This window comes from Phycomyces blakesleeanus (assembly GCF_001638985.1).
Source record: "Phycomyces blakesleeanus NRRL 1555(-) unplaced genomic scaffold PHYBLscaffold_44, whole genome shotgun sequence".
Taxonomy (NCBI): Eukaryota; Fungi; Mucoromycota; class Mucoromycetes; order Mucorales; family Phycomycetaceae; genus Phycomyces; species Phycomyces blakesleeanus.
The window spans coordinates 285576-308412 of record NW_017265173.1 but is presented as its reverse complement, the minus strand read 5'-3'; the positions used below and the strand labels follow the sequence as shown (position 1 = coordinate 308412).

The 22837-nt window shown below is 34.7% G+C and overlaps 12 protein-coding genes across 12 annotated transcripts; 6 read left to right on the top strand and 6 right to left on the bottom strand.

Moving 5' to 3' along the window:
- Positions 1-26: 26 nt before the first annotated feature.
- Positions 27-2017, bottom strand: PHYBLDRAFT_176138 (C2H2-type zinc finger transcription factor; the record flags this gene model as incomplete). The annotated part of the gene is made up of 8 exons (XM_018437669.1): positions 27-86; positions 255-380; positions 465-620; positions 705-867; positions 944-1007; positions 1174-1431; positions 1499-1738; positions 1801-2017. The coding sequence occupies 8 exons, from the start codon at positions 2015-2017 to the stop codon at positions 27-29; spliced, it is 1284 nt and encodes a 427-aa protein (XP_018283593.1).
- A 276-nt stretch (positions 2018-2293) lies between these two features.
- On the top strand, positions 2294-3219 carry PHYBLDRAFT_153454 (hypothetical protein; the record flags this gene model as incomplete). The annotated part of the gene is made up of 6 exons (XM_018433155.1): positions 2294-2450; positions 2513-2574; positions 2692-2802; positions 2890-2982; positions 3049-3080; positions 3147-3219. The coding sequence occupies 6 exons, from the start codon at positions 2294-2296 to the stop codon at positions 3217-3219; spliced, it is 528 nt and encodes a 175-aa protein (XP_018283592.1).
- A 2144-nt stretch (positions 3220-5363) lies between these two features.
- PHYBLDRAFT_153453 (hypothetical protein) lies at positions 5364-6016 on the top strand (the record flags this gene model as incomplete). The annotated part of the gene is made up of 2 exons (XM_018433154.1): positions 5364-5789; positions 5846-6016. 2 exons carry the CDS (start codon positions 5364-5366, stop codon positions 6014-6016), a joined length of 597 nt encoding a protein of 198 aa, XP_018283591.1.
- A 204-nt stretch (positions 6017-6220) lies between these two features.
- On the top strand, positions 6221-6673 carry PHYBLDRAFT_64618 (hypothetical protein; the record flags this gene model as incomplete). Its single annotated transcript, XM_018441324.1, has 2 exons — positions 6221-6430; positions 6503-6673. The coding sequence occupies 2 exons, from the start codon at positions 6221-6223 to the stop codon at positions 6671-6673; spliced, it is 381 nt and encodes a 126-aa protein (XP_018283590.1).
- Positions 6674-6917: 244 nt separating this feature from the next.
- Positions 6918-7809, bottom strand: PHYBLDRAFT_64617 (hypothetical protein; the record flags this gene model as incomplete). Its single annotated transcript, XM_018441323.1, has 2 exons — positions 6918-7509; positions 7643-7809. 2 exons carry the CDS (start codon positions 7807-7809, stop codon positions 6918-6920), a joined length of 759 nt encoding a protein of 252 aa, XP_018283589.1.
- Positions 7810-8145: 336 nt separating this feature from the next.
- PHYBLDRAFT_120085 (hypothetical protein) lies at positions 8146-8319 on the bottom strand (the record flags this gene model as incomplete). Its single annotated transcript, XM_018428725.1, has 1 exon — positions 8146-8319. A coding segment is annotated over one exon (174 nt), but the record flags the coding sequence as incomplete, so codon positions are not given.
- A 3335-nt stretch (positions 8320-11654) lies between these two features.
- Positions 11655-12632, bottom strand: PHYBLDRAFT_176134 (hypothetical protein; the record flags this gene model as incomplete). Its single annotated transcript, XM_018437668.1, has 5 exons — positions 11655-11728; positions 11754-11996; positions 12137-12304; positions 12363-12490; positions 12616-12632. 5 exons carry the CDS (start codon positions 12630-12632, stop codon positions 11655-11657), a joined length of 630 nt encoding a protein of 209 aa, XP_018283587.1.
- Positions 12633-13529: 897 nt separating this feature from the next.
- On the top strand, positions 13530-13916 carry PHYBLDRAFT_103546 (hypothetical protein; the record flags this gene model as incomplete). Its single annotated transcript, XM_018427772.1, has 1 exon — positions 13530-13916. A coding segment is annotated over one exon (387 nt), but the record flags the coding sequence as incomplete, so codon positions are not given.
- A 506-nt stretch (positions 13917-14422) lies between these two features.
- Positions 14423-14860, top strand: PHYBLDRAFT_153447 (hypothetical protein; the record flags this gene model as incomplete). Its single annotated transcript, XM_018433153.1, has 1 exon — positions 14423-14860. One exon carries the CDS (start codon positions 14423-14425, stop codon positions 14858-14860), a length of 438 nt encoding a protein of 145 aa, XP_018283585.1.
- A 698-nt stretch (positions 14861-15558) lies between these two features.
- Positions 15559-16384, bottom strand: PHYBLDRAFT_176132 (hypothetical protein; the record flags this gene model as incomplete). Its single annotated transcript, XM_018437667.1, has 3 exons — positions 15559-15629; positions 15848-16089; positions 16365-16384. 3 exons carry the CDS (start codon positions 16382-16384, stop codon positions 15559-15561), a joined length of 333 nt encoding a protein of 110 aa, XP_018283584.1.
- A 2090-nt stretch (positions 16385-18474) lies between these two features.
- Positions 18475-18893, bottom strand: PHYBLDRAFT_153446 (hypothetical protein; the record flags this gene model as incomplete). The annotated part of the gene is made up of 2 exons (XM_018433152.1): positions 18475-18570; positions 18699-18893. The coding sequence occupies 2 exons, from the start codon at positions 18891-18893 to the stop codon at positions 18475-18477; spliced, it is 291 nt and encodes a 96-aa protein (XP_018283583.1).
- Positions 18894-20709: 1816 nt separating this feature from the next.
- On the top strand, positions 20710-22432 carry PHYBLDRAFT_184149 (hypothetical protein; the record flags this gene model as incomplete). Its single annotated transcript, XM_018438893.1, has 4 exons — positions 20710-20714; positions 20818-20854; positions 20949-21028; positions 21155-22432. The coding sequence occupies 4 exons, from the start codon at positions 20710-20712 to the stop codon at positions 22221-22223; spliced, it is 1191 nt and encodes a 396-aa protein (XP_018283582.1). The 3' UTR covers positions 22224-22432.
- Positions 22433-22837: the final 405 nt, after the last annotated feature.

The following is a 22837-nucleotide window of genomic DNA, read 5'->3' as shown; positions in this document are numbered from 1 at the left end:
CTAGAGCTTTAGGACTTCCTACTAAATTAGCTCCATATCGATCTGACACAGTTTACCCGGCAGTATGATATAATTATCTTAACAATCTTTAATATATTATCTACAGTACTAACTGTAATAATTATAAGGCTGATTACTTAATTGATTATATATATTTTATACTGACAAGATGATAGCTACTACGCTATCCCAATATGAATATGTTCTTATATGTGATAAATCCAACATCCGAGTGTCTGGATCACCACAAGTACTATTAGCTTGTGGACAAGCTTTCCTATATCATGTCCAATTAAGTGCATCTCATGCAGACCATAGAAGGAAGACCCAGTAAAGGTAGATAGCCGTGCAAAGATGTTGGGTTCTTGAATGTTAGTATTCTGTATATATAAAAAAGTATTTATTAGTATATTATTTTTATTTTTATTAATATTTCTCTCTTTTTTGGGTAGTGATGTACTTACAGTGTTGACATTAACAAAGTCGATCTTTGGCCTTAGAGGAGCACTGTAGTTTTTAAAGTACATGCCTCTACCTCTTAAGGAGACTTGACCTAATACTTCACATACATGACAACCATATCTGGAATTGTGGCCTTTATGATGGCAATACTTTGTAACCTATTTTGCTAATTTTGTAAGTTTTATTTTTTATTTTCTTTTTCTTTTTTCACTTATTTGAGGAATGTCTCCAGAGGTCATCACCATGTGAACTTTTTCCACAATCCTTTCACCGTCAAACTTTTTTATAATCAGCCCATATTTGCCTAAGCTAATGACTTCATCTATTATGGGTAACAAGAAAGAATCAAGATCTACAGGCTTTCCGAGTATAATGGCAAGTTGGATAAGATATTTGTTGATATATCTAAAAAAAATGAGCTTCTTTTATGAAAATAATAATAATAATAATAAAATTAAATGATAGAAGCTAGTTCTATTACCTTATTAATGGATCAGAATTCAAAATCATCACATGTACAATGGTCAATTGCTGCTTTGATTTTTCTGGTTTACAAAACCATCCAAGAACAAGGCAAGAGCAATATTGTCAGAGGACTGGAAAAAGTGCTGGGCCTTTAGGGCCTTATAATCTTTCTGTCAAAGTAATCAGACAACTCATTGGATATAAGCTGCCTGTTTGCTCTGTAATGGAGTTTCTTCTTTGTATTACTATTGCCAAGGAGTCGAGCCAGTTGATCGCCAAGTGACATCATCTTCATTGTCTTCACTGAGACCAAAGGTGCGGGGGCATCACCTGTGGGCTCAAGAAAGCTTTTACTGCCACAGTGGGGGCATTCTTCTTTGCATTGAGTATTGTTATACAGCTTACAGACATTCTTGCATATGTCATATATGTGAGCCTTTATTGCTGTTTTTTTCTTGAGCAGGGTATTGACAGGTTCAGCCTGGATAATTTCTGAGGAATATTCTATGAGTTTAATACAATGATTAGCTTTTTGATATACTTCAAGATAATTTGGTTGAATATACTGTACCTTTTGAGAGTTTATCATAGTCTTGGAATACCATGTTCATCAGATTGAAAAGCTGATAATTGTACTCAGTAGATACATTGAATGAAGTTACAATATCATACAGCTCAATACTTAATAATTGTGAAGTAGTGAAGATATTCTCGGTAAAGATATTATCACCGTATACATGTCCTTCATCACCAGCTTCAAAATTACGTGATGCTTTATACGTTCTTGGTTGGAATGGGTCAAAGGGTATGTCTGTCAAACACAATTAGTATTTAAAGGGTTGATTTTACTGGTGGAGTAATCTAAATTTGTACCTTCTGTTATATTGTCATCTATGAGAGATAACAAGTCCTCATCATCCAAGGAAATATAAGTAGAAGAACCAGCAGAAAAGGCAGAACTAGTATTTTTTTTATGGATTCGTTTGTGGTTCCAGAGCTGTTTACTTGTATAGCAATCCAAGTTACACACGTCACAAATGTATGAAGAAATGTTATTAGAACTTCTTGCTCTTTTGTTTGATAGGTTCATTTTGATAAAAAGTATGTGTTTGTGATGTGAGAGGTTTGTATATAATAAATATTATTATCTAAAACTTTAAATAAATCATATACTGCTCTTTTTATACTTTTTTTTCCAATTTGAGAAGAAAAGCTATTGCTAGTCAGAAACAATGTTATTGATCTTATGATTACATGAGTTTTTTTAGGTGCACAATATTTTGCTCTTTTGTTCTTATTTCTATAAGTAATTGCCTTTCTTTCCCCTATTTTTTTACTTTATTTTATTCTTGCAAACATTTACAACATGAACAACATCTCTGAAAACATCAATCTGAGCACAGTGAGATCTGTAGTTTGTGAAGAACTCTCTGATATTCAGGCTTCTGTTGCCAAAATTGTTGCAACTGTTACCAGCCAGCAACAGCTTGTAAGAGAAGACATATCACACAGCTTTCATGCAGGTAATGCAAGCATAATATTTTATTTTGTATAATATTTACTTATAAAATCACTTTATTAAAAGGTAAACAAAGTGCCACACAAGCCAGAATGTCTTACTTAGTAAATCATCCAGATGATAGAGAAGTAAGACATATTCCTGCTACAATGACTGACGCCCGTCTTGGTTTTATACTAACAAGAACCAACAAGACACCAAGTGCAACTTCTAGGATCAATGCACTGATAAATTTTCTGTGAAAGAAGCAACAGGGAACGGATGTTAATGTATCTGCAGAAGAGCAGAAGCTCATTAGACTCCAGTTCCACATGTATACAAGGCAATGCCAACGTATCATGTGTGAAGATGGCATTGTAAGGATGAACTGGGGAAAATTGAGTAGTCAGCAAAAATTGTACTACTCTTTGAGACTCGAGGAGTTAATCTTCTCAAACTACTAGTTCGCTCTACACGAATACAGAGGTCAATGGGCTGCTGCTCTTTTCCTTCAAGAAGTGATGAATGCTGGACCCCAAACAGACAAGCGCCAAATTGTACGTATTAAGTTTAGTGTCATGCAAGATATTTCATTAATACTTTTTTATTAAAAAAATATGCAGGCGAAGTTGAGTGGAGAAGTTCAAGAAGAAGAGTTGAGTTATATATAGATTGCTCAAACATAAGACTTAATACACTGACTAAACTATATTTTTAAAAGTAGCCTTGGTGGGGCAGAAAGTAGTGTGGCATCCTTACCACCAAGAAGAAACATGCGGAGCCGTCGTATTTAAAAAACATTTTTTGACTCCCTATTATCACCATCTTCCACAACAATAAAAAATAATTCTCTTTACAATCTCCTTTTTTTTAATCAATGACAAATCGACTCATTTTGTCTACTTTCTTCCTTTGCTTTTCATGTAATCACATTCAAACAACATGCACCACTCAAACTTCAAGACACTTTTGATATAAAAGTACTACAATTGTGCATTGATTTTTTTAAAAAAAAAAAAGACTAATGCAACTAAAAAAACATATTTTTTTATAGTTTTATTCAAGCAGATACTATATAATACGCTCTTGACTTCCTTTTTCAAAAGACAATCAGTGTAAGTTACTGTCTTGTTAAACTGATATTTTATAGGGCATACTAAACCATCTGGCTAGCTATTAATGAGTAGGTGCTTTCAATTACTTCGGGCTTGTGCTGCAGCATGGTAGCTACCAGACAATCTTTGAATGCAAACAAATTATAAAGGTAAGCTTACTGGGCTATGTGCATTTACTTTGTATATTAACTTATTTTTTAGACTTCGTCTTTAATCACAATTACTTAAAGCTGTTAATGAGTATACATGAGGTAATTACAAAAAAAAACTTTTAAGTATGTATATTTATAATATTCTTTACTTTAGCTTTACACAACTCAGGAATGGGATTGTTTGAACGTTCGCTCAATAGAAAAGCATCAACAATTATAAATCATAAAGAAGAGTTCAGTCATTCATAGCTGGTATAACTAAAGGTATGTATTACTCATATAACTAATATATGAGCTAGTATATGTGCAAAGTATATTGCTAGTATTATTATTAAGCTTGTATATAAATATGTATCATTATATGCCATGTAAAAGACATAGTATACCATATATTATATTGTATAGTCCATTGTATAGTACATTGTATAGTACATTGTATAGTATATTATATAGTATATTGTATAGCCTATTGTATATTTCTATTGTATATTTCTATTGTATATCCTACTGCGCAGCAAGCATATGAATAAAAATAAAATCCACCAAATTTACCACCAATTTTTCGATATATGGATTTACTACCATACTTTTATCACCAATTTTTCCATATATGAATTTACTACCAAGCTTTTACTACCAATTTTTTTATATATGGATTTACTACCATACTTTTACTACCAATCTGTCTGAAACTAAGCCAATCAAGCATGTTGCCTTACTATTCAGTTAATTAGTGGCAATACCACTATAATTAGTGGCAAACATAGCTCATTTACCACCAATTTTTTCAATTAAGCGTAGTGTGGCCAGCCACCAAAATTTCTACAAATTAGTGGCAGAACTACACACAAAGATAGTGTGGCAATACCACTATAATTAGTGACAAGCATAGCTCATTTACCACTAATTTTTTCAATTAAGCGTAGTGTGGCCAGCCACCAAAATTTCTAAAAATTAGTGGCAGAACCACACACAAAAACGGTGTGACAATACCACTATAATTAGTAGCAAGCATAGCTCATTTACCACCAATTTTTCCTGCTTTAGCGTAGTGTGGCCAGCCACCAAATTTCATGCAAATTAGTAGTATTGCCACACCAATTTCATTCATAGTGCTTTTTGTTCTTGTCCATTAATCAACACGGCAAAGACTTGTAATACTATCAGCAATCACAATAATAATAAAAGAAAAAACATTAAGAATAAATATAACAATAGAATAATAAAAACAAATTGCTTACCAGGGTGTGAACTCAAATACATCAACCAGAATAAAAGTAAATAAAGCGGAAAAGAAACAGGAAAAAAAGAAATAAGAAAAAAATAAAGAAAAAGAAGAAAAAAAGTGGGCTTTCAAACAGAAGGCAGTTTAGATGAGAATTGACTCTAGTAAAATACAATAGTAATAAAGTGAATAGTCCAAAATTATATTATAACACTAAGTTCTATGTTAAATATTAAAGAAGTTGTTCAAGGTTATAAAGAATTTTATGGAAAATAATATATAAACTCTTTCTTTTCTCAGCTATTTCATAAATCTACTTTATATCAACTTATTTTGTATGTATATCTTTGATTAAACAGAAATAAATATTTTTCAACCCATACATTTATTTTATTTTAATAATTTATTAATATATAAAACTTTAATAAAAATACAATAAAGAAAAAATGCCTTCCAATAGCAGCAGAAAAACAGACCGTAAAGGAAAAGGAAAAGCATCTGCAAGTATATCTACCTCTGCAAACCATGTTTTGGCTGGCCATGTGGCACCTCGAGAAATTGCCCCCAGTTTCTCATCCTCAACTATTCAAGATCAGCAATACGTGGAAATTGTTGAAATGTTTAACAAAGTAAACAACAGTATCAACGGTGTCAAGGATGACATTGCTGCTGTCAATAGCAATATGACAGCCTTTAAAAACAGGATGGGCGTTGTTGTTGACACGTCTGGAAAGACATATACGGCATTTGCAGACTTTGCAACTGTCTATGCCAATGATCAAACTCATATGGCTAGTCTAGCACTATCTCCGATGTCATCCTATGTCCCTCAGATCTCCCTCAGTGATGCCGAGGTTTCTGTCATTATCTTGGTAATTAATATTAATATATGTTAGTATCAACAATTTATTAAACAACCTGCATTTAGAAAATCTTTGTGGAAAGGTTGTGGGACTGGAAGTTTGAGTCTGACGACCCTGCTCTTGTTGCTGAGAACGAGAGTAAGAAGAAGTGGAACTTGAATGAGAAGATTAACTACCACAATAACATAGCTGTTATCAACTACTTGAAGAGCTACATTAGCGCAAGACTTGCCTAGCTGATACTCACTTATGGGTGATAAGTGATAAAATCAAAAGCAGATACAAACACAGTCATCGTTCTTTTTATGAGTCTCCTGAGAAGAAGGCCAAGAAAAACAACAAGGGGAGAGCAAACAGTTGTACTCCTTAGGTTTGTATATACAATATAAAAATTTAATTCGTATATTACTATTTTCTCAAGCTACAAGCTATATAACCAGATGTCTATCCGACACAAGTCAACATACATGGACAACTGGGTAGCTATTGATGCTGCAATAGGATATAAGACTGGAAACCCTGTTGAGAAGGTCTATCTCAAACTCTTTCAGAAGGATGCCATGTCTGATGGTGAGTCGGATATTGAGATTGTGGACAATCTTTCACGATGGTGTTTGCATGTGGCTCGCTCCACTTGGAGAAGTGAAGAGGTAAATAATATTTAGAATAAATAAATAAGTTTTATAACAAGAAAAATAAAGAACTAATAAAAATAAATACAGTTCAACAGATTGTTGACAATGGTTGATGACATTGATCGTATCTATCACGTGTCAAATGCGGACGTGGGAACAAAGCCAAGAATGAACAGATATCCAGCAACATTGTTGCCTTGCTCTGTTTCTGCCACCCTGTCCCAGTCATTGCCTCGTTGGGCAATCAGCAATGAATAAACATTTTCTTTTTTACTATGTTCTGTTGTAGGGCCAAATAGTAATAATTGAAATTGAATTGATTAAAGGAAATAATAATAATAATAGAGGATAAATATATAAGTAAGTGTGTGTATGAGAATTAATAGTAAATTTTTTTTGGTAAAGGAATCGCGAGTTTTTTGTTGACGTTTTTTGTAGTTTTGTAATCTACTATTGCAACTGTCATGAGAATCCGATGTACAGGCAGGATGCTTTGAAAATCTTACTTGTAGAGTTCATTGTGTAACAACTCAACTCCTTCTGATTCTCTTGTTTTCTCAGAAGTGGGTTTGAACCATTTAACAAATGCAAATACATTCTGACTACTATGTGGATCTCTGTGTGTTAGAAAAGAAACAGTTGGCCTAAATTTGTGAACAAAAAAGTACTGAATCTCTCCAACATATGCATGTTCTGATCCAGCTCGTTCAGTGAAGTATGCTTGTATGTATGATCCACGGTCATTTGTGCTAATACACCCTTTGTAGTTTTGCCCAAGAAGATCAATAGACCTCACCATTTCGATCCAGTCATTGACGAAAGGTGAGTCATCAATTACATCTTTGTAACCTGAGATCTGAGGATTCTTGTATGCAACTTGATAGTATTCTAGAAGACAATCATATTCATGTTTTAACATAAATGATAATGGTCTTGTTTTAAATGGCAAGACGGATGATGGCAGAGGCTTATTTCCACAAATTGTCATTGAAAGATTCTGTGAAGTTTCAAGACATTTGGAAATTGAGAAAGAGTGAGAGAGATAGGTAGTGTTATTATTGTTGTTGTTATTGGTGTTAGTGTTGATGCTAGTGCTAGGTATTGGTGTTGGTGTTGGTGTTGGTGTTATTGTTGTTGTTGTTATTGATGAACTTATGAAAAATTTCAAAACACGCAAGTGTATGCATAGGTTTCAGAAGTTGACAAACAAAATCTCCTTTTCATGACTCTTCAATGAACTGTCTCATAAATGTTGTTTCAAACCCGTTTCTTCGATTGGTCTTGATATTTTTCAGAGCACTATTATATCTTTTAAAGCTAAAAAGCCAATAGCTATAGACGGGCCCAAAGGCAATCATTGTCTGACGTAAGTGCAGATGCAGATGCAGATGCATGTTGGGAGAGAGAAGGTCCAGATCATGTAATGTCTCACACCCTTTATAGAATTCTTTTAAGTATTTTTGGTCTTTCTCAATATCTTCTTCAGAAATACTAGGCTTGGTGAAGTATCTGCATGCGTTAACAAACTCTATTTAGTTTTTAAACTCTGGCAATAGCAATACATCCCTCAGAATCACAGAAGAGTATGCAAGGCAACAAAACTTCTACTCATCAGTCTTTATATAGGGAAATCTCTTGGCAATTTTTGTCCCAAGTGACATGTAATTGGGTGACAGCACTACCTTCTCAACAGCCTTTTGCATGGCAACGAGTTTTTTATTGTCAATTAATCAATCTGCAACCATTCTCTCCAGCATTCTTTTGGAAGTACCTAAGAAAAGATTATGTATGGGATTGATGATCGCGCAGTGGATAATGTCAAAGTACCAAAGATTATAAAGTTCAGACCAGTGAACGTCATGTGCAACTTCAAGATGCTGTCTTTCAGTTGGCTTGGTTGCATTTCTCTAGATCTCTGCATTCTTACAATTGACATTCTTAGTGCGAAGGAGACACTTTGAGAAATTGAATCCAGAATAATCAATGGAACTAGTTCCAGCCAACCTCAAAAATGGACACATACACTTGTGGCATGCATTTGTACTTGTATAGGATGTGAACTCACATTCTCTCCTTGCGCCAGGTATATCACATGCAACTATGAGAAGGGCTGCTCAGATAGAAGTACCATTTGGACATTAGTGAGTTTTAATCTTAATATCTTTGTATAGCTCTATCAACTCATTCACAAGTAGTTTCAGATAGTTGTTTATATCAGACATGCTCGCTTCTTTAGACCCTGGCATTAACCCACCAAGAAGCAAGTTCTTCTTCTTGAACTGCTCACGGTGTGGAAGATTGTTGATTGCAAGATACACCCGGCTTAGGGTGAAATTGACTTACTTCCAACTCCGTCATGGCTTCTTTCTATGCAAAAAGATTATCCTCTATTTTCATTTTATTATAATTCTGTAATCTCTAATAAAACAAATCACAATGCCAAAGAACAATAAAGCGAAAACTACTAACTCATATTATAAGACAACAGATTTCAAAAAAGAAATGATTATTAGAAGATATAAAAAAGAACGTAGCCCCTATGAAATTTCAGATGCAGAAGGCATACCCCAATCAACTGTTTATTGTATAATTAAAAAATACAAGACAAAGAATACATGTGCTAAGAAGGAGCATCTGGGAGCCTCTAAGAAGCTATCATCACGGGCAATTCGTTATTTGAAGTTTACCACAAAAAAAAATAGACACAACACATTAGCTACTATCACGCGCAGTGTTAAAGAGATGCATGACATCTCAATCAGTCAAGCAACAGTACGCAAATATTTGCACAATATGAACCTTTGCTCTTGTGTTGCTGTAGCCAAGCCTTACCTATATGAAGCACATAAGAAGGCACGCTTGCAATGGGTTAGGGAGCAAAAAAATTGGTATGATGAATAGACATCAGTAATCTGGAGTGATGAGTTCAGATTCACACTTTTTCAGAAAGGTGGACAGCAATATGTTTGGCGCCAACCACATGAGAAGTACGACAATGACTGTCTGGTACCAGCAGTGCAAGGGTTGGGTGGTTCAGTATCAGTTTGGGAATGTATTTGGGCAGGAGGTGTTAGCGCACTAGTTACATTAGATGACTACACGACAAAATAAATATATGTCCAGACACTGAGGGACAACTATCTTCCATTTCTTGCTGCCCTTTCAGACAAGGACACTACTACCTACCTTCTCCAAGAAGATAATACCAAGCCACATAAGAGCAAGTTGGCAGAACAGTAGAAAAAAAGAAAAGTTGTGGCTATCTTATCATGGCCTGCAAAAAGTCCAGATCTCAATCTAATTGAGAATATGTAGAGCTACCTTGTTAACAAAGTTAGAGATAGAAGACCCCACCCTACTACGCTAAAATAACTGGAGGTTGCTTTGTTGGAGGAGTGGGCAGAAATCACAGCAAGTACTTGTGTGAAGTTTTGCCTAAGCATTAAATATTGTATGATATTAGTTAGGAAGAAGCATGGAGGAGCTATTAACTATTAAACCTCCATCAACTTTTAATATAAATGAGCAACATATATTACAAAATTCTCCATTTATTTTTTGTTTTTAAGGATTGTGTCTTTGAGAACTTATTTAACCTTGAAAAACAGAGATGTACTTCTTTGATTTTAGTGCAGTTGAAAGTAAGTCAATTTCACCCTAAGCCAGGTGTATATGGCCCCACAGGAGTAGATAACAACATCGAACGGCTGAAACCAGTCAATTTTCAGCATGAGCATGAGTGATTGCTTGGTATCAACAAAAGCTATACTATATATGTCTACTATCACATTTCACATCGCATCATTGTACACTGACCCATATTTAATTTAAGTATTTTTTAAAATCCCGATTTTTTTCAATGAAAATATACAACTTCTGTACATCTTTTTATTATCTTGACGTATAGCTAGAGCTCTGAAATAATTATGAATAATATATATTAGCTATGTGAATAGGTATATGTAATTTATTAGAAAGTTTAATAGTAGGTATGGAATCTATTATTTTTTCTAAGTTCTTTGATTCGATTTGGCATTGACATGCAATGTGCTTTCACTACTTTCTTCGGTATTTTTTTCCATTCTTCTTGAAGAGCTCTGGTCAACGAGTATGAATTCGTTGGCTTTGCCCTTCTAGCTCTCAGCTGGCGTTCCAAGTATGCCCAAATGTTTTCTATTGGGCTCAGATCAGGGCTGTTTGCTGGCCATGTCATCACTGGCAGATTCACCTCTTCTTTGTATTCTTTTGCCAAAATACCTTTATGGCAGAGCGCATTATCTTCTTGGAAAATGAACTCACTATCTTTCTTTTGCTTAAGGTATCAAAACCAGGGCATAAAATGAAGTCGTAAGAGTCTTATGTATTTCGTCTGATTTAGCGCGCCATCGACAATTACAAGTTTTCTCACTCCACCAGCCCAAATGCACCCCCAGACCATCACTGAGCCTCCTCCGCCTTGTACTCTTGGACGTACATAGCCTCTTCTATATTTCTGTGCTGGAGTGCACCAAAAACGCACATTTTCTGCCCTTGGATAAACCATGAATCTGGACTCATCACTCCAGATTACCCAATTCCACTGTTGATTGCGACGACAAGTATCTCTTGCAAACTTTAACCTGTTTTTTATGTGCCTTTCCTTTAGCAAAGGCTTCTTTGCAGCAACACAAGAGCGTAAACCAATCTTTTTTAAGGAATTACAAACAGCATCCCTCTTGATGGGTACACCTGAAGATTCCTGAATTTCAGCTGTAATCATGTCTAATGTTGCAGTTGGGTCATTGCGCGCAATATTTCCCAGAGCTCTCAAATCACAATCATTCAAGAGAACAGGTATCCCTTCACGTTTTTTGGTAAGGGCAGTACCCGTTTTCTTCACTCTCTCAATGGTTGTTGTCACTGTCATGTAGGGTAGCTCATACTTGTGTGCAATCTTAACCATGGGAATTCCAAAGTCATAAGCACCTACAATCTTGCCTTTCATGTAATCTGAAAGTTCGGAACTCTTTTTACAAGATTGTTTAATGATTTTAGGAGATATGAGAAGATTTGATTGAGAAAAAGAATGAAAAAATAAATAAAAACAACAATGGGTGCTTTTTCTCAAAATTTCCTTTTTGGTAATATACGTAAACTTATTCAAGGTCAGTGTATATGCCAAACAAAGTGTTATCTATTTTCGGGCTACTGTTTCATGAGTTGATTTTGTTTTCAAAATCTGGGCATTGAAAAATTGTTTTTAGGGCTTTCTTGACAGAGTGTAATACATATGTCGTTTTGTGTGCTTTTGATTCAGGGCCAGACTTAAACAAGCTGATGTCACACAAGGAGGTTTTACCAAAATTGGAGGATGGACAACACAAATGGGCGGCTTCATTATCATATATGGAATGACATTTGCTATATGCAACATACTTCCTGACACCACTTGTCAATGCTTCAAATCTGGCCAAACGTTTGAGGCCAGCAACACTCACGGGAAGGTGGAATGTGTTAAATAAAAACTGGAGAATCTTGTTGATTATGGCAATCAGGATTACAGCTCCTTCATCCACGACGTATAGCGAGACAAAAAGAGCAACTGAAATAACAATGAATCAGTGAATCAAATTCAATTCCGAGATTGATTCCAATGAAGAATCTTTAAGTTGATTTTCTTAAAGAACATTAATTAACTCTCTATTTTTTAGGATATAATATTATCTAAAGCTATGTACCCACCTTCATCATTTTCCACCTCAACATTGGATTCATCTTTATATTCTCCTTCTTCTTTGTAAGTGCCACTTGTATACTGAGCATTATCTTCAGGGCCAAACACGCAATTGGTTTCAGAGAAAGGTTGGTTTCTTGTCCATATATCCAAAATGTCATTTGTGTCACTCAGGTCTACAAAAGCAGAATGCTAGACCCAAATAAACCAATGTAATAAAGTAAGTTTTCTTACTTCTAAGCTCAGAATTCATTTCAACATCTTGCTGTTCAAATTTGAAACTATCTTCCTCTTGATTTACAGGCTCAGAAACAGCACTACTAATTGTATCGCATATGTCTTCATGAGTTACACATTTATTACTATTATTGTTATTATTATTATTAATATAATTATTATTATTATTATTATTATTATATAAAATAATAAAAAAGGGAATGATATAAAATAAAAGTAAAATAAAATAAAGTAAAGCAAATGTGTTAACCATACGCATTTAAACATGTGTAATATCAGGATTACAGTAGTTCCTCGATAATTTCAAGGCCTAGGGAAGGCCAAGTGCCTTGAAATTATCGAAGAGTGAAATTAACGAGTTCGGAGTATATATTTTCCGCCAACTATGGGCGGAGTTTACATTATTCTTTAATAGAAAAAAAATATATCAAGTAATGATTCGATATGCTTCAATCCTCTGTTTAAATTCATTCTAGTTAAATATAACCCCTGGCTGCATTACTGTTTTCTACCCCCCCTGTCTTGTAACCAATTATTGTTTCAAATTCTTATTCAATCAAATAATAACAGCTTTTTGGTATGCTTTTAACTTATTATATAATGCTCATCTAATATCATTTTCAGTTTTTTTTGATACTTTAATGAAATCTATCAAATCCAGAACTAAACAATAAAAATGAGCAAAAAAAACGTTTCACTTAATATTGCAAATCATCTTGAGATTTGTGATATTAAAAAGAAAAAGCCATCTATGAGTAACCCCCAATTGGCTGAATGGGCAAAGGAAACCTTTGGCCTTCAAAAAGCTCCTGATGCTTCTACAATCTCGAAGATTTTGAAGAGAGGAGACCAGGGCTTGATAATGCAAGCCGACGTAAAAAACAGAAAGCGTGTTAGAAAGGGAAAATGGCCTGTATGTAATATATCTCAACATTATGCATTTTTGCTCCATATAAAAAATAAAATTAACCTTATTATATTGTCACACAACTATAGCAAATTGAAGAAGCAGTGCTTCTTTGGATCAACATTACTGAAAATAATCAGATTCCCATCACTTGGGAATTGATTAAAACTAAAGCTACTATTTTCGCTGAAAGAATAGGCGTTAAAGACTTTAGTGCTTCTCAAGGCTGGATAGAGAAGTTTGGAAAGCGTCATTGCATTAAAATGAATCGAATTCATGGTGAGGCTGGTTCTACTGATATAGAATTGCTTCAGATTGACAAGGCTGCCATCAAAGAGAAGATAGAGGGATATAGTGCTCATGACATATATAACTTTGATGAAACAGCACTCTTTTATGCTGTCCCACCAAGAACAACAATTTCTCACCAGAAATTTTCTGGTTGGAAAGATAACAAGAAGCGCCTGACTGTAAGTCTCTTATGTAATGCGGACAGAATGGACAAGTGGTCCGATGTACTGATGATTGGGCATGCAAGAAGACCAAACTGCTTCAACAAGAACAACAAGAAGCAAGAAGCAAGTGATCATGGATTCTCCATGTATCATTACAATAGCAATGCTTTGATGACAAGATCGATATTTCATGTTTTCCTCCGTCGCTTTGATTATGCCATGAAAGCTCAAAAGCGCAAAGTTCTTTTGATTCTCAACAATTTCTCTGGTCATATAGTTGATTATACACCTACAAACGTTAAGCTTCTTTTTTTGCCACCAAACACCACTTCCCACCTTCAGCCATTGGATGGTAGTATCATTTGGGCTTTTAAGACTTATTTCAAGCATAAACAGTATGCCAAGACATATCAGTATATTGGCATGATTCAAAATGGCCAACAAGATAAAATTGGGCCAATTGATAAAATCTTTGAAATTGATCAATTGTGGGCCATGAAATGGATAAGAGAGGCTTGAGAATCTGTCTCGGCAAAGACTATTGAGAACTGCTGGAATGCAACAATCTTTCGCTTTATTGAAGACAAAGATAGTGAAGGTAGTAGTAAAACAATTTATTGGTTATAATAGTAGTATAATCTTTCAATTCCACTTTCTTAATATTCTAAATATAATTTATAGATGTAAACCAGGCTATGATTCAGCAAAGTCTGGCTGAAAAGGTTCTCGTTGAGGGTTTAAAAGAAACCCTGGACAAGATTGCTGAATCAGGTCTTCTGTCGCTGGAAGATTGCCCAACAAATGAGTCTGATTCACTCTATGAGAGACAATGCACTCATAGAGTGGTCAATGAAAATGAGATCGCAGATCTTGTGATGGAAGAATATGACGCCGACGAAAATGCAGCCAACAACAGCAATGAAGAAACTGCTGAAGTGGAATCAGCAGTTTCTTTTAAGAGAACTTATTCTGCTTCGGAAAAGTTTGAGTGTGTTTGCACGCTTTTGGATATCTTGGAAGACAAAGATATTGACAGAGACTTGGTCAGTAAGGTTGAAGGCCTTCGAAACAAGTTCCGGAAAACTGCGAACTCAAAGCAAACTAAAGTCACCAGCTTCTTCAAGTCTTTTTAAAATTTATTCTTTTTCAAATAAAATAAAAACAATTTTCTATAAGAAATATATTTTTCTTCATTTAAAAATAGAAAAAAAAAGTTAGCAGCCAAGTACAGTCAAAGCTTGATTTCGTAATATGTTTGTAAATAGTAACAATTGCAAATAACAATAAATAGTAATGACAGATAGAAATAATAAAATCTATAATAAAAACTTTTATAACAAAACAAATTAGAATTATATTTATATTTTTCAAGTAAATAATTTTTACTAAACAATTAATAAATGAAACTTAATCAAAATATAGCACATATAGTTTTATTTTATTTCTGAAAAAAAAATGAAAAAAAAATTCTAAAAAAAGTAAGCTAGATGACAACTTGATAACCCAGTGTTTGGCATGAAAACTTATCGACTTGACATTGATGTCAATTACAAAATCGTAAAAAGCTAAAATTAAAAAAATTTAAACCAAGCTGTAACTATATTGCTCTCGTCTGATTGGCTAATTTTTTTTTTTAAGGATTCAAGGCCAAAAAATTTCATGAAAGTGAAATTAACAAGAATCGTGAAAGTTAAGCCCTATTTTTCGAGTTGGGTCTTCAGAGCCTTGAAATTATCGAAGCGTGAAATTAAAGGGGCGTGAAATTATCGAGGGACCACTGTATCTTTTTTTTGATAACGTTTAAATGCTTTAACAGATACACAACTGAGTCCTAGTGTCTTGCTTTTACAGATAGAGCATTGACACTCTTTTCTAACAGTTGGTTTGCAAATAGGAGCCATTCTAAAATGAAAATAAAGGTTTACAATATTATTTAATAGTAAAGAAAGAGACTTCAAAGAAAGCACACTTTAATTTTTATTGAGTTTGATATTGCATTCTAATGCTACACAGCTGTCAGTAGCCAATAGAGTAGCTTAAAATACTATTCAAATATTTTACTTACAAAAGTAAGCTGAACTACAATTTTATCTATTCTGTCTCTCAGAACTTAGGTATACTTTCCATATGCAAAATTGATTTATTTTTGTAGTGAATGATGACCAGCAACTGAACTGTTTCTGCATCTCTGTAAAAACAGATATTACAAGCTTTAAAGAAACTCAAGAAAGACAAGGTAAAGAGTGCAGTATTAGACACCTTGCTATGGCCAACATAATTCTGATAGCCAATAGTTTTGCAAAGCCAGGTTACCAAATTTATTCCAATGTAAATATTCAAGACATAGTCCTTAACTGCCTGGCTATTATATGGAAGAAACAAGATAAAGAGAGTATTACAACACAATTAATTAACTTCACATATAATAATATAAGAACATTACCCTGGGTACATATAGTTGCAACTAGCGTGATTGGACTGAATATTGTCAGAAATAACAGTCTATCATAGATCTCTGCAAGTATAATACAGCTCGATTAGTAACCTACTAGATGTCAGTACAGCGTCAATCCACACAAACTCTCAATAGCATACATTTAGCCAATGATTCTATATATAAAGTTGTTTACTACTTACAGCTCTAAATTGCAAAGCATTATTTGGTTCAAGACTTCTTTAAGACAAAAATAAATAAAGGTGTCAAGCTTTCTAATATTGATCACAAAACTTTGTATATTATATCAATGCTTCAACTTATATAATTATAGTAGGGGAGCAGAATTACATTTGATCTAGTTGATCTATAATACAAGACTATTATGCTTCTATGTATGTAGACAATGTGGCTACTGCAATGTGATATAATTAGACTGTAGCATCAAGATATTACGTTTTTCTAGATCCAAGAATCGCAGTTAACTGGAGTTCCAATGATATTGAAGAACTCAAAGAAAGCACAAACAAAGACTTACAAGTTGGACATGATTGGTAATACAGAAGTATGTCTAGTATTAACTCTTTGTCATTTCATATCCAAAATGCAAGACATCCATGAGTATATCCCTTTTGACTATACTCTCTTTCTTGGACACATCAACACTCATATGTCAATATCAGTCCAATCTATAGCAATGTTTAACTGGATGAAGATGATTATAAAAGAAGCAGAGATAGACATAATGAAGTGCTTGGCCCACTTCACTTGATCAGCTGCAAGTACTTGAGCTATTTTAAATTGACAATCAATGCATTAGATAAAATGACATGAAAACTGAAGCTTATAAGAAAGCATATTTGAGAAGTACTACTTTACGCCAGACAAGCAGCACGTCAAAGAAGCAAGAATGACTGAAGCAATCTTTGTCTCTTTTGAAAAACATAACCATATCTGCTGTTGGTGTGAAGTCAATGACAATTGTGTTAGATATGAAACACAATGACGAAGTTGACGAAATGATGACAGAAGATATGGTGAACATCTGCCCTTGGATAATTTGTTACTTGTTCCCTTCTAGTTAAATATGACATACCTCTCCCAATAAAACAGACCAAGCAGTTTATAGTGTGGCTAACTTTGAAAGATGTGAGAAAAAGGGGTATCCACTATAATTAATCATTTATAAATATTATAAAAAAAAAACGTGGCTTGAAGAGCATATAATCGCATCTTCTGTCATCATTTCGTCAACTTCCCCATTTATTATTAAAAGTATATCGAGTGAAATACTATAATCTAAATCTAATATATAAGAACAAGACTGTGCTTTTATTTTATTTTATTTTTATTTAAAAGTATAAAGCTTTAATAGTCGTATATTCTTTTCATATAGTGAAGAGTATGTAGTGGGTTAAAGAAAGATATTATTTGTAGGCAGTATTTGTAGGTGGCCCGTGTATGTGGTCCGTGTGACAGAGCTTTGACATTCATGGTGTACACTGATAAAAAAAATAGATTTCTATAGTGGGCCATTGTGCTCGGTGGTGTCCACCTGATTTAGAATTAGTCACACAAAAATATACTAAAAGTCAAAAGCTTTGAAAGTTATATGCGATGGAATGGAATGAGAAGGTTTCAGAAGTGCGATGATATGAATAGTGTATATGTGCGAAAGTTGAAAGCCAATTCTGAGAATGGCAGTGCATAACACTCTAAGTGTAAAAGAAAATAATGTATTGCTTTTGAGTGTTGAAGTTTTGTTATATAACTTCTATTTCAATATTTATTTTACTGTTGTAATAGAGTAAAGAAATAGTATGGTTTTTGGTGTCAATTTTGATAGTGCGGCTATGCTAGTGCTGGTACAGGTTTCAAAAAAGAAAACATTACTGTGGTTATCGGTTTCAATTTTGATAGTGCGGCTAAGCTAGTGCTGGTACAGGTTTCAAAAAAAATGGTACCGTGATTATCGGTTTCAATTTTGATAGTGTGGCGAATCTAGTGCTTGTACAGGTCTCAAAGAAGAAGCTGTTGGTGTGGTTATCAGTTCCAATTTGGATAGTGTGGCAAAGCTAGTGCTTGTACAGGTTTCAAAAAAGAAAACGATACTGTGGTTATCGGTTTCAATTTTTAAAGCATTAAGAAGTTTATATGGACACGAATGTTTGACCGAAAGCTTATTTTTTGTTAGACCCGTGTATACAGTGGACGGCTATCAAAAAGATAAAATAAAGAGTATTTCGATTTCTTTAAAACGAGTATGCTCTGTTTTTGTATTACGTCGATTTCTATCTACTTTAAGTTGTAATATTATATGAATGGCGATCCCGAAAAGGAATGAGGGTCCTTGAAAGGGATGACGGGATGGAGGGTTGGGGGAATGTAGAAAGAGGATTCAAGCCATCGCTAAAACAGTTTTTTTTGTATTATTTAGTGGAAAGTAAAGACAGCATTGTCTGACATAGATGCAATTAAGATATACGAGCGAGGGACACTTCCGCTTCAACTCATTGAATAGCTTAAGTAGCCATTACGGCAGTTCGGTTGGCGTTCAAGGGAGTATCATGAAGCACAAGTCTGAAATAGGCTGACCAAATTGCGTTCATAGTGCAGTCGAGAGCAGTTTGTATTTTGGCAGATGTGATTCTTATTCGCATTGAGGTAAGAGGGCCATGTAGTATGAGCTGTGTAGGTTGCAGTGCGGATGTTTTTGCTATGAACCTGTTCATGATGATATGACATTCTGAAAGTTTGGTAATACAAGCCCAAAAGAGATGTTGATCATCTAAGTTGAGCCAAATTAAGCAGTTTGGACTATCAATATCCTTAACTTCTCTATCAAAACGTCTTTGGCAGCTTATAATATTTTGATGTATCAGTCTCTGCCATATTGTGAATGTTTTATGTGGGATTTGAATTCCAAAACTTGCGTCAATAGTTTTCTGAAGCGTGAGGATAGGTAGGTTGGGATATCGGCTATGGGTGTGTGGGTAGCAGAGCGAATAAGCTTTGGGATGAGTTGGTGAATATAAAGGGAATTTTCTATTCCATGTGAAAGGAAGACATTGAAGTGGCAGGGAATGGTTGAGAAGAAAGAATCAGTGACGGAATTTTGAGGTTGGATAGGAAGGTTGGTTAGAGCAGAGAATCACGCAACCAGTTGCCGTTTGCCGTGATCATGAAGACCAAGGATGGAACGTATAGTACCCCTGGCCTCCAAATTCCATAGTCCCTACGTCTACGTATACACCCAATTATGAAAACAGATCTTAACGGACACCATTTCGCATTCTGATTAATTACAGTATTTTCTGTTAGGGTATAACGTTTTGAAGTAGCATGTTAAATGACTAGTTTATTATATACGCATACGCACGTAAGTCTATATATTTACATATCTATATCTTAATTTCTATACATGAGATATCTTTGCCTAAGAAAATATTGAAAGTACACAAAGTATGTAGGATTTATTTTAGGGCTAGTATCCCATTAAGAGTAAAACCAGATTCTCAGAGGGTACTCAACAGGATTTTAAAATATATTTTACATGTTGGTGTCCTTAATTACATAGCAATCTCATTGGCCAATGTCCAAATTTTGATGTCTATACAAAATTTGGTTGAACCCCCCTCCCCTTACACTTGGTATGGACAGACTAAAGGTTTTTTTTATAAAAAAAAAGGCAAGAAAAGGGGGCAAAGATCTTAATAGACTCTAATTGGCTAGTATTCTTCCATTGTCACTTGGGTTGAGAAGAAGAGTATATCTTTGATGAGAGCTATGTTCTATAGGGTGCAAGGTCTAGAATAACTTGTTATAATAGATTCTCACTTAAAGACAGAGACGGCATTATAAGCATGACTTTACCTAATATGTACTTTGCACTAATTTTGATCATTTTTTCTTTAAAAAAAAGGGTGTGGACAGTCGTAAATTAGTTTGATTGACTGAATTCAGGATCAACTTGTTTTAGCCTTTTTTTTTGGAACTTTTAATATGTCCACACCAACTGTATGCACCACATATCTTGGTTTTAGTTTTAACCTCCCTTTTTTCTTCTTCTTTTTAATCTTGATATTAATAATACTTGTATATAACCTACATAGAATGAACTGTGGCTAATATGTTTTTATAGTTTTGTTGGCTATGATCTCTATCTACAAGCCCAGCAACACAGAAAATAATAAACCTCTTGTTCTATTATATCTATCAATCAGACAAAGATATATGAAAGTTCTATAACTTTTTTTGCTACTGGTATGTGTATGTGTAGATTAGATACCCACTGCTTAATAACAAGTTCTTGCGTGACTTTTACTGCGGTAAGATGGTATAATTATTAATAAGTAAGGTTTCGTTTTATAATAGAAGTATATACATCAGCTCTTTTTAATCCTTTTTTTTCTTTCGTATTTTGGTTATTAGGTAATGAAGAGAACTGGCAACCGAGTTAAAATAAAAATATAATAAAAAATATAAAAAAAAACCCTTTATTTTTTCTTTTTCTAAAATAAAATAAAAACACCAAGACTTTAGTCCATCATGAGGTAATACTTCATTCAAGCATAGAAACACAAATAAGTAGTATTTGCTATATAGAAAGAAAAAAAGGAAAAAAAAACCAAATGACATTCACTTTATTACCATTAGTGAACCATTACAAGAAGTACAGGACATCGAGATTGAGGTAAGCAAGCATCAGTCTGTCATTGTCTACTCTCACCACATGCAACAAACAAGCCAAACAATCAAGCATATTTACATACATATATTAATATTAGTCCAACTGGGATGAAATTGTCGACAACTTTGACAATATGAACCTCAAAACCGAGCTTCTCCGTGGTGTCTATGCTTATGGGTGAGCTTTAGGACAACTGAAACGATTTAGTATATAGACATCTTATGACTTCCTTTATTAATAATTACTCTTTTGTTTTATTGCATGCATAAAACGTTGGGTCTTGTCCTCTACCCATATTATTAGTTTTGAGCGGCCTTCGACCATTCAGCAGCGTGCAATTATGCCTGTTATCAAGGGCCATGATGTTATTGCCCAGGCCCAGTCTGGCACGGGTAAGACGGCCACTTTTTCTATTTCCATTCTGCAGTCAATCGATGTGTCCTTGAAGCACACCCAGGCTCTGATCCTTGCCCCGACCCGTGAACTGGCTCTCCAGATCCAAAAGGTTGTGCTTGCGCTGGGTGACTTTATGGGTATCGAGTGCCACGCCTGTATTGGTGGCACCAACGTCCGTGACGATATCACCAAGCTCCAGTCCGGTGTCCACATTGTTGTCGGCACTCCCGGCCGTGTCTATGACATGATTAACACCCGTGGAGCACTCAAGACCGAGCACATCAAGATGTTTGTTCTCGATGAGGCCGACGAGATGCTCTCGCGTGGTTTCAAGGACCAAATCTATGATGTCTTCCAGCTCTTGCCCGAGACCACTCAGGTCGTTCTGCTGTCGGCCACCATGCCCTCGGATGTCATGGAGGTTACGACCAAGTTCATGCGGGATCCTATCCGGATTCTTGTCAAGCGTGACGAACTGACCCTGGAAGGTATCAAGCAGTTTTATGTTGCGGTCGACAAGGAGGAATGGAAGCTCGACACCCTCTGCGATCTCTACGAGACCGTTACAATCACCCAGGCTGTAATCTTCTGCAATACCCGCCGCAAGGTCGACTGGCTGACCGACAAGCTCCATGCCCGAGAATTCACTGTGTCGGCCATGCACGGTGAAATGGACCAATCCCAGCGCGATCTTATCATGAAGGAGTTCCGGTCCGGTTCTTCGCGAGTCCTGATCACCACCGATCTGTTGGCCCGTGGTATTGATGTCCAGCAGGTTTCGCTGGTCATCAACTATGATCTGCCCTCAAACCGCGAAAACTACATCCACAGAATCGGTCGTGGTGGTCGTTTCGGTCGCAAGGGTGTCGCAATCAACTTTGTTTCAAATGACGACGTCCGTATGATGAGAGATATCGAACAGTTTTACAACACACAGATCGAAGAGATGCCCATGAATGTTGCTGATCTCATCTAAAAAAGAAAGAAAAAAGAAAAAGAAAAGAAAAAGAAAACGCACAAAAATCAATACCAATTCAACAATTTAACAAAAAGAAATAGCAGTAATAATAAGGATAAGAATAAGGATAATATAGCAGCAGTAAAAATTATTTTCTTTTTTTCTATATATAAAAAAAAAACAACCACATTTATTATTAATATTATTTTGGTTTAAATCCATATATACTTCTTTACTTTGTATTACCTCTGAAAAAAAAAGAAGTAAAATGGATAGGGAAGGAAGGGAGAGCATGAGATATTACCTTTGTGTATTTTTTAATTGCTATTCTTTGTAGAGGTTAAAGAAGTACTCTAGTAAAGATGTATATACTTTAATGATAATAATGATAATAGAATGTATCTTTATTCTTTCAAGTATTGTTTATATTGAAAACATATAATATGTATAATATATATATAGATAAAAGATAGAGAAAAAGAGAGAAACCGAAGTCTTGTATATGTGAGTAAGTAAGTAATTGTGTGGTGGAGTATAAGTAATAAGGATAACTAAATGTATATATATATTTTTCTTATGTATATATAAATTTTATTTTGAATTTCTTTTTTTTTTGGAAATTTTTTTTCTAA